General features: G+C 39.8%; 1 protein-coding gene and 2 non-coding genes across 3 annotated transcripts; all 3 read left to right on the plus strand.

The window, feature by feature from the left end:
• The first annotated feature begins 1,888 nt into the window (after positions 1 to 1,888).
• Positions 1,889 to 8,724, plus strand: RPSA (ribosomal protein SA). Its single transcript, XM_058183083.1, has 7 exons — positions 1,889 to 2,016; positions 3,173 to 3,340; positions 3,973 to 4,091; positions 4,345 to 4,590; positions 5,065 to 5,193; positions 5,484 to 5,652; positions 8,568 to 8,724. Exons 2-7 carry the CDS (start codon positions 3,208 to 3,210, stop codon positions 8,660 to 8,662), a joined length of 891 nt encoding a protein of 296 aa, XP_058039066.1. The 5' UTR covers positions 1,889 to 2,016; positions 3,173 to 3,207; the 3' UTR covers positions 8,663 to 8,724.
• Positions 3,731 to 3,886, plus strand: LOC131198998 (small nucleolar RNA SNORA62/SNORA6 family). Its single transcript, XR_009155236.1, has one exon. It is a non-coding gene; the product is annotated as a small nucleolar RNA SNORA62/SNORA6 family (small nucleolar RNA).
• LOC131198999 (small nucleolar RNA SNORA62/SNORA6 family) lies at positions 4,723 to 4,883 on the plus strand. The gene has a single exon (XR_009155237.1). It is a non-coding gene; the product is annotated as a small nucleolar RNA SNORA62/SNORA6 family (small nucleolar RNA).
• Positions 8,725 to 10,591: the final 1,867 nt, after the last annotated feature.

Raw genomic sequence — 10,591 nt, forward strand, 5'->3', positions numbered from 1 at the left:
AAAAACATTTCCCTTGAAACACCCGATTAAATCCCACCAAGTAGATGGAACCTTAATTGGTGGCATTCCAACTCATGGCCCCTGGCCATGAGTGATATCGAACGGGCCACACCCACCCTGGCCATGCTCATTCTGGCCTGAGATCAACCACAAGCCTGATGTGACCCTCAATGAAATTGAGTTTGACATCCCTGCATTACATGATCAATTTCTAAAAAGATGGAGGGGAAAGTGGGTAAAGAAAACCTGGCAATGGCCACTGAGACATTAAAGAAACTGAAGTCTTGATTTTGACTTCTCAAGAGCAAACCAACTGAACCAATGCAAACAAGGTCAGAATTGAAAAATTAAATGATTCAAAGTGCAAGTTGTGGAAAAATCAGACGGAACAGTAGAACACATACTTGGGCAAGAAGATCGCACAAATTGATTATAAACAAAATAACACAGTGGCCAATATGGTTCAAAATTGGTGGGAACATGAGTTGAAAAAGAAAATGAGCAAGTTAAAATTGTATTTCCAGATACAAGCTGATAAAGTCTTGGCTCATAACATGCCAGATTTAACTGTGCTTGACAAGAAGACATGGTGGAGAACTGATGTGGCAATACCAGTGGATAGTAGAATACAAAGTATTGGAGTCACAAAATATAAAGATCTGAAATTCAAAGCTGAAAAATTATGGCATAAACATAGGGGTCCCAGTGATTACAGTGCACTGGCAGTGGTGGGTAGCTACGGGTTCACCCCAGATCAGGCGAACTAGTGGCGGCGGTGGCAGGAGACACGAGCAAACTGATAGCAAACTAAATTGAAATCCACTACTGTGCACTGGGTATTGTATCAAAAAAACTTTGGAAAACATTTATAGAATCTGTGCACTGACAACATATTTATCTGTTAAATACAAAAGCCACACTGTTACCAGTACATACACTATGCCAATACATTACAACATCCTAGGTTCTTGGGAAGAATTCAGTCCTTAGGGAGAGCTAAAAAATGGCAGTGTGGCTTAATATTATTGTGTTTATCACTGGCACTAGAAAGTTTAAACCCAATACAGTAATATTATACACAAGTAATAATATAAATAATAACAAGTATCAAGCTGCTCAATACCTGGCTATGACTTACTAAAAAAGTAATAAAATGGGACAAAAATCTAATAAATAAATTCTTCCAAGATTTAGACAAATGTGTACTGGGCCCATTATGCATGGCTTTTTGTTCATTTGTCTTCCTTCCAGTTGCTCATATTTTGATTTTTTAGTTTTTAATTGTAAGCTGCACAAAATCATTGGTAGTCAGTGGCCTGACTATATTAGCAAATGTAAAAAAAAATTTTTTTTCGTTTGAAAAACCATCTTTATTTTAGAATAATTGGTTAAGAAGGGACAGAAAAGCGTTTTAAGCAATTTTCTTTGGTTAGAAATCGCCCTTGAAGTAACACTTTAATTCAACAATTGCGGTCGTGACCCGCAATTCTGTTTCTGCTGAGCCTGGTCTAGTGTGGGGGCACATCTAGAAATAACAGACGTTAAGTCTGTGTGAGAATAACGATGGCAAGGAACCGACAAACAGTCCAACTGAATGGTGAAACTTTTAAAGGGAAAGTCGTATTGATAAGATCCAGTCCAGTCACTTTTTAAAAAGCTCCGTCAGGAATTTTGCTATCAGAATTCGTAAAACAGCGTTTTTGGAATTAAGAAGTGTGCACTCCCAGAATCCCGCTGCCAGCCATGCTTAACATCTTGGCGTCGCCAAGTCTGAATAACTAGCTCCCCGTCGTTCATTTTAACCTCATTTTCCCCTCCCTATGGCGGCATTCAAAAAAGAACGGAAATTATCGTGAGTTCTGTCCTCGCGCGTAAAGGAAAGCAATCAACGTCACTTCCTTTCCGGGGAAGGACTTTGTGATTGGTGGTCAGGCAGGGTATATATATTCGTGATCCGTCATCGCGGCCCTCTTTCTCTTCGACCTCAGAGAATCCTTCATACGGCGTTGTCTTCTTGTGAGTCGTGTAACGCGTGTTGTGACATTGTGCTCCCTTGGGGCACGCAAAGTGGCTGGGCGGTGGGAAGCGGCGGCTGCCTCTGCTTTGAATTGCCGAAATGGCTGGGATGCCCCGCATGTTTCAGGCCTCCCGCCTTGGAAAACGCACACGGCCATCCTGGCGCTAACGACGCTTTTGAAACTTTATAGATCGAGCGCTGTCACATATTTACTCGAGTTCAAAATTGAAACAGGCATTGGAAATTAGTGGGATGCGAGGCCATATATAATAGAATAGAATAGAATTTTTATTGGCCAAGTGTGATTGGACACACGGAATTTGTCTTGGTGCATATGCTCTTAGTGTACATAAAAGAAAAGATACGTTCATCAAGGTACAACATTTACAACACAATTATTAATCTGGTTAGGTTTTTGATATACATACAAATGCAAAACATACTGGTATTTGCTTCGTTGGTTCCATAAGTAGCCCAGACTTTTAACATCGCAGCTCAATATTGCTCTTTTTCAGCTATTAAAAGTTATCCCAAATAATATGAGGGGGAGAATGTTGCATGGATTGAGGTTTTCCAGTGCATGACCTTTGGATCGTTTTCAGAAAAGCTTCCTTTTTCTTAAAAGATGTCAGTCTTAAGTACTGATGTTCATATTTTCATCTTAGCAGAATCAGTTTGACTTATAAGAACTAGAAAGAATTCATTAAAATGGTCCAGGGATGACTTTTCAGGCCCATGTAAAATGCTGAAGATGTATATGCTAAATGAATAACAACTGTTGTGCTCATACTTGTGCTATGACCAAAGCATTTCTTCCAAATTTTGAAACATTCAAGTAAACTTCCTTGTGTAGCTTTCTCATTAAAACTACTTAGGGTCTGAGTAAGTTGATATATATATATTTAAAATATCATTTGATTGCTATAGTAATGGTTTTTTTAGATTACAATGTAAGTTACTGAATACTGGAGCATTTTTCTTAATCCAAGTTGGAAACATTAGAACAACCATTTTAAGTTTATTGATTCTCACTTTATAAACTGATTTATAGTTAGTTTTGTCAGTGACAGTGATAGATTGTTATTACTTCCATTTTATAGTTGGGCAGTACTGATTAAAACATTAAAATAACAAACATGCTGGTTTTTGTTATAGGTTTCCTGTCGTTGCTTTAAAAGGAAACTTTCACAATGTCCGGAGGCCTTGATGTTCTACAGATGAAGGAGGAAGATGTCCTCAAATTCCTTGCTGCGGGAACCCATTTGGGAGGCACCAATCTAGATTTTCAGATGGAACAATATATATACAAAAGAAAAAGCGATGGTAAAAATTGGAATTTTTTTTAATTGTTAATTATAGACTTCACTTTGTTAGTCAGAATCATCATCCTGCTGTGGGGTTTACTGTCAAAATTTATAAATTCCAAGTTGGTACATACAATATATTTCCCCTACCTGACTTCTTCCTTGTTCCAGAGTTAAAAAAATAAGGCTTCCTTTCAGGTGGGCCTTGTTCATGCTTAATTTGGCCTAGTTTCTCTCAATTCCAAAACTAATTTTCATAAAACAAGTCATGAACTGAAACACATTTTTTCTTCCCAATTCACAGACCTTTTTAAAAGTTCAGTGGCACAAGAGTATTTCCCCTTACAATGATGCTGATATTACTGAAATCAAGTGAGACTTTAGAGTAAGCAGGTTGGCATGTGTTTTAACTGCACACTATTAAAACTTGGAGCTGAGGCCAGTTTCTGGCCAATTAACTCTTGAGTGTCGGAAGTGTGCTAGAGTAAATTCGGGCAGAATTTTTGCTAACACCAGTAAAGTGTTTCTTTGTGACTCGGGTTTGATAATTGTTGCTGCCACATTCCAGATTTTTGAAGACAATGGTTGGATTTTATGCATTTTGTTGAGCATTCCCATATTTGATTGAAAATCCTACATCTTTTTATTGAGGTATTTACATCATCAATCTGAAGAGAACATGGGAAAAACTGCTCTTAGCAGCCCGTGCCATTGTAGCTATTGAGAACCCAGCAGATGTCAGTGTTATCTCCTCCAGGAATACTGGACAGGTATGGTACGTTCGGCCAGAAGATAAAAATTATATGTCCCATCAGAAACCATCTAAGAACAAGTAATATGAATTAAATTTTCTTTTAAGTCAAACTTTTGACAAAAGAAGTCAAATATATTTGCGTCTGGTGCTTCAAAATGACATTCTCCAATTTAGTCTTGGTTGTACTTGTAAAATTAATAATTTATTGATTTTGGAGAATGTTCATTAGAAACATATAATCCATTTTGTCATTTTATCTCCCCATGTAGCGTGCTGTTTTGAAATTCGCTGCAGCTACTGGTGCAACTCCAATTGCTGGCCGGTTCACTCCTGGCACATTTACCAATCAGATCCAGGCTGCTTTTCGTGAACCCCGCCTTTTGGTGGTCACTGATCCAAGAGCTGATCATCAGCCACTGACTGAAGCATCTTATGTAAACATTCCCACCATTGCTTTGTGCAATACAGATTCTCCCCTACGTTATGTGGATATTGCTATTCCCTGCAACAACAAGGTACTATGTCCTCCAGTACATTTATTGTTTTTTCAAAAAGCACTTCTAGCTGTGGTTGTGCAAAACATTTTTAAATAGGTCTGATATAAAATTCGTTTTCAGGATGTAAACATTTTGGGTAGGAAGGAAATATATGCATGCTTGTTAGAACTCAGAAATGAGGATGGTTTCTATCCAAAGAACTTCTGAGTGTAGGAAGTGTGCTACATCAGCTTCTGCAAGTCTTTTCGCTAACACCATAAGAACCTCTTGGGTTCAATGAATGGGGTTTGATAGTGATTCTTGCTACATATTTATAAGAAACAGTCAATTGTTAGCTGAAGAAAATCAAGCTGGGTTGGTTAAGCTATGTTTTGTTTTCTTCCTGAATTGTTTAACAGCATGATCCTTTTATTTAGATTTAGTTAAATAGTTATTCATGAACTTGAATGAGTGTGTTGAAAATCTAATTGACAATATCTAACAAATGTTTAGGGAGCTCATTCAGTTGGTCTGATGTGGTGGATGTTGGCTCGGGAAGTCCTGCGAATGCGTGGCACTATTTCCCGTGAGCATCCGTGGGAAGTTATGCCTGATCTCTATTTCTACCGAGATCCTGAAGAGGTAAAAATGTAACATATATATTTGACTAGATTTATAATTACTTTCTTATTGAAATAAGTGGTTTTGCATTGGTAATATGACCTTATGTTTTCTACAATGTGTGGTCTGAAAACATAACTCTGAAAAAGGAAGTATTAAAGTAAATGCGTCAAGGAGAGCATTTAAATACAAAAATCCACAGCGCAGTACAAGTTTACTAAATCACTCATTTTCAAGCTAGGCTCAGAAAAGGTTTTGATGTTACTCAGAAAACTAATTTATAGTTGTAACTTGATTTGCCTCCTGTTCAGATTGAAAAAGAAGAACAGGCTGCAGCTGATAAGGCAGTTACCAAGGAGGAGTTCCAGGGTGAATGGACAGCACCTGCCCCTGAATTCACTGCACCTCCACAACCGGAGGTGTCTGATTGGTCTGAAGGGGTACAAGTGCCTTCTGTACCAATTCAGCCTTACCCCACTGGTAAGTAGAATGTAATTAAAAAGAATGCTGAGTGAACAATGTATCATATACAATAATTTAAGTTACGATTTTTTTATAGTTGATAAACCAATTCTCTTTTTGAGGAGGTACATTCAAGAAATGCAAAGTTTGAGAAAAACGTGGTACCAGCCAGTATCTAAAACATGGACACACAGAGCTCACACATCCATTCTCATTCTCCATTAATCTATTCAGTTAGCTTTTATTCTCTTTTTCCAGCTGCCTCTCGATAGCTTTTAAAATGCTTTCACTTATATTATGCTGGAAATTTTAATTTCAAATTGCTACTTAGGTATAGCACAGGTTTTACCATTTCAGAAGTAATATCTTCATCTAAAATATGCAACAAACCAGTTTGGCTCTACATTTGGGAGGGGGGAAGACAACACGTATTTCCTGGAAGAGGAAGCTGAATTAAGTGACCTTATCCATTGGAAGTTCTTTACTATAAATATTTTAGATTAACCGATATAGGAGCACACTGTTCCAAGGACCTGTGGAATATCCTCTTTCCCTGAAGACCATACCAAGCAATTTCTGTATTGTGCTGTTTCGGACAGGAAGCAGTTTGGCACTTACTTGAATTAAATCCTTCAAATTAGATGCTATTTTGAGTGTTCCTGAGATATTCCTATTTCACAAAAGTATTTAATTCAGGGCACATGAAGATCCTTCCAATTCATGGGGTTTGTTTGTTTGTTTGTTTGTTTATTTGTTTATTTATTTATTTTATTTATTAATTAAATTTTTATACCGCCCTTCTGAAGGACTCAGGGCGGTTCACAGCCAAATAAAACCACAATGAATAAATACAGAATAAAATCAATAATTAAAAACTTATTAAATATGGCCCCAAATTAAAATGCATTTAGAACAATAAAACCCACTTTAAAATTTAAAACTGAATAATAAAAACTTCTAAAAATTCTATGCCAGTCCTGCACGAATAAATAAATACGTCTTCAGCTCGTGGCGGAAGGTCCGAAGGTCAGGAAGTTGACGAAGTCCTGGGGGAAGTTCGTTCCAGAGGGTGGGAGCCCCCACAGAGAAGGCCCTTCCCCTGGGGGCCGCCAGCCGACATTGCTTGGCTGACGGTACCCTGAGGAGTCCCTCAGTGAGAGTGCGCGGGTCGGTGGGAGGCAAATGGTGGCAGTAGGCGGTCCCGTAAGTAACCTGGTCCTAAGCCATGGAGCGCTTTAAAGGTGGTAACCAACACCCGAAAGACCACAGGCAGCCAGTGCAGCTTGCGCAGGAGTGGTGTTACATGGGAGCCACGAGTGGCTCCCTCTCACCCGCGCAGCTACATTCTGAACCAACTGGAGCCTTTGGGTGTTCTTCAAGGGGAGCCCCATGTAGAGAGCATTGCAGTAGTCCAGGTGAGAGATAACAAAGAGCATGAGTGACTGTGCATAAGGCATCCCGGTCAAGGAAGGGGCGCAACTGGCGGATCAGGCGTACCTGATAAAAAGCTCTCCTGGAGACGGTCGTCAAATGTTCTTCAAAAGACAACCGCCCATCCGGGAGAACGCCTAAGTTGCGCACCCTCTCCATAGGGGCCAGTGACTCCCCCAACAGTCAGCCGCGGTTAACGGTAAACGGTGCCTCCCACTCCCAAACTCCCAACTGGTGCAGCAGGATACCATGGTCGATGGTATCAAAAGCCGCTGAGAGGTCTAACAGGACCAGGGCAGAGGAATAACCCCTGTCCCGAGCCCTCCAGAGATCATCAACCAACGCGACCAAAGCTGTCTCTGTGCTGTACCCAGGCCGAAAGCCGGACTGGAACAGGTCTAGATAGACAGTTTCATCCAGGTACTGGGGTAATTGACATGCCACCACACTCTCTACAACCTTCGCCACAAAGTGAAGGTTGGAGACCGGACTATAATTTCCTAAAACAGCTGGATCCAGGGAAGGCTTCTTAAGGAGGGGTCTCACCACCGCCTCTTTCAAGGCGGCAGGAACAACCCCTTCCAACAAAGAAGCATTGATAATTCCATGGAGCCAGCCTCGTGTCACCTCCTGCGTGGCCAGCACCAACCAGGAGGGACACGGGTCCAATAAACGTGGTGGCATTCAACCTCCCCAGCAACCTGTCCATGTCCTCAGGAGCCACAGGATCAAATCATCCCAAATAGTCTCAACAAGACGAGTCTCTGACGTCTCACCTGGATCAACCCAATTTTGATCCAACCCATCCCGAAGCTGAGCGATTTTATCGTGCAGATACACACTGAAATCCTCAGCACGCCCTTGTAGGGGGTCATCCCGCACCTCCTGAAGAAGAGAGCGGGTCACCCGAAACAGGGCGGCCGGGCGGTTATCTGCCGATGCAATGAGGGAGGAAACGTAAAAACGCTTCGCTTCCCTCAGTGCCACTAGGTAGGTCTGAATATATGACCTAACTAGTGTTTGGTCAGCTTCCGAGCGGCTGGATCTCCAGACACTCTCTAGGCGTCTTTTCTGGCGCTTCATCTCCCTCAGCTCCTCAGAAAACCAAGGAGCTGGTTGAGTTCTACGCTGGGTCAGAGGCCGCAAAGGCATGACACGGTCCCCACCACAGCCTGTTCCCAGGCTGCGACTAGTTCTTCGGCCGTGCCGTGGGAAACGGCCCAAGCTCCATCAGGAACCTTTATGTCTGAAATCAAAGTAATCCCTTAGATCAGCTTGATTCACATGAAAGTGGGCCATTTGAAATGCTCTGTTCCTGCATTGCCGTTTTGTACTTAATGGCTTTGATTCTGTTCATCTTTGGCAAACATTTGTAATACAAATTTCCAAGATTTGTATTTTGGAATTCAATTGCTAATCACGGAGAATGATCTCAAAATAATGAAGATTGAGGAAGTTACTTATATTTTTCAAAACCCAGTGTGATTTTATGTCTTTTTCAGAGGATTGGAGTTCACAGACTGCCACTGAAGACTGGTCTGCAGCTCCCACAGCTCAGGCTACTGAGTGGGTTGGTACTGCCACAGAATGGTCCTGATTAAGCAATAGCAATTCAAGAATTACAATTGAAGAATAAAGTATCTTCCTTGTTAACTAAGATTTGTTTGTTGTTTTCTTACATTTTTGTTGATCTGGGAAATTATGCTGGATCAGCCCTTATTAGTATTTGGAAGATTGAGGTAGGGATGTTCATCTGGGAAAGTCAGAGCCAAGAACCTGACAGCTAGTGCTTTAATTTCAGAAATGGCATCACTGCAAGATTTGCCAAACTACATCCATCCCAAAAGTAAATAGCATGTCAATTGCAGGGTTTAAAGAAAGAAACATTTTAATTCCCTAAATTCTATCCGGTTAGTTTTTGTTATCTTTTATATGCTGAGAAAAAAGGAGTGCTTTTTTCTCGTTTGATACAGAAGAAAGGTTGAGTGGGATTTGTGATTGGACAAGCCTTAATGTGGGGTCTCTGTAAAGACTTGCTGGCTGAGCATCGCAAATTCTGCTATATTACACAAGTGTTTGAAATTCACACTTCACAATGATACTAAACAAATCAAGCTAATTAAAGATGATTTGTCATTAAGAATAGAATAGTGCCAAAAGTAGGCTGTATCTAAAAAGTTTTGAATCACATGTTAAAGAGTTAGCTTTATCTGTCATATTCAAATAACATTCTGTGAGCAAGACTAGCTGGGAAAGACACCTTACACTTTTTTAAAATGACATGTTTCAAAATAGTTTGGGAACAAGAAAAATATTTTGCCCTGCCACCCTTGTTATGTTCAGATACAGTAAAGCATTTAATAGTTGACTTTAGAATAGGGTTATTAGATTGTGTGTTCTAGTTAATCTTGGATTTCTGTAAGCTTGTGATAGCTATTTGGCTAAAAGGTTTTCTGAGGTTTACAGAATATTTCATGTGTAGAATTCATTTAATATCAGAACAAAACATTTGTTATGGTCTCAACAAATCTTAAGCTGTTTCAGATGTCCTAATTCTAAGTACACAGTGATAGAAAACAGGATATGAATGTTCTGAACTCAAAGCAAAACACATTCCAACAGTTTTATCACTATGTTAGAATAAAATACTGCAGCAAAGCTTTCAGTATTTTGAATGCTTTTTGTTTTTGAACATAACACCACTTGTATGCCTCCTTTCTAAAAATCACAATACATTCTTTATTTGCCATGTTTATTCTAGCTAACCTTAAGGGGTTATTAATTAACTTGCATTCAAGGGAGATGGACATAGACAGGCACTACTTTTGGACAAAAACTACTTATAGAAGAAAAAAATATATAAGTTCTCTGAAAATTTATTTTCTAAACTAATAACGTTAGTTGCTGTGAGACTGATGATATAACTTTAAATACAATGCATTAGTCTTGGATATAGTTGTAAGCTTCATAACCTCTAAATCAGGCATGACCAAGCTGCAGGCTCCATGCAGCCTCACAAGATAATACAAAATATAGAAAAGAAAGTTTGTTACTTATATACTTAACTATATTACATAAATTTATATGCGGTCCAGACAATTTCTCTTAACTTTGACCCAGGCAAGCTAAAAAGTTGGCCAATCATGCTCTAAACTCGAAGTGGGCAATTTTCTCAAGGGGCACATGAGGAGCTGGGACTTTCAACTCAAGACTGTCCCAGACAAGGGGCAAACTTGGTGCAGGAACAAAACACTTTTTCTCCTTGCTCTCCAGTGGCTGCCAGCTGATTGAAGGACTCTGTCAAGCCAGCTGGAATGCTTTTCCTGCCCCCTGTGATCCTTATTTAAATTTGATTTCTAATTTCCAATTGATCTCATGAGGGATTTGGCCCAGGAACATAATATGCCCAGGTCTGCTCTAAACTATTACGATTTTACTATCAATTGTTCCCCAATTCCGTTTTCCAGTTCTGAATAGATGTACTGTAAACAAGTCATAGATGCCATATATGTGCTATAGTATAGAA

Source organism: Ahaetulla prasina, chromosome 4 (genome assembly GCF_028640845.1).
Source record: "Ahaetulla prasina isolate Xishuangbanna chromosome 4, ASM2864084v1, whole genome shotgun sequence".
Lineage (NCBI taxonomy): Eukaryota > Metazoa > Chordata > Lepidosauria > Squamata > Colubridae > Ahaetulla > Ahaetulla prasina.

Excerpts from the sequence above, each read along its gene's own strand:
- RPSA (XM_058183083.1), top strand. The coding sequence starts at position 3,208 with ATGTCCGGAGGCCTTGATGTTCTACAGATGAAGGAGGAAGATGTCCTC. Across the intron at positions 4,591-5,064 it reads CTATTCCCTGCAACAACAAG|GGAGCTCATTCAGTTGGTCT; the intron begins GTACTATGTCCT and ends ACAAATGTTTAG. Across the intron at positions 5,653-8,567 it reads AATTCAGCCTTACCCCACTG|AGGATTGGAGTTCACAGACT; the intron begins GTAAGTAGAATG and ends TGTCTTTTTCAG.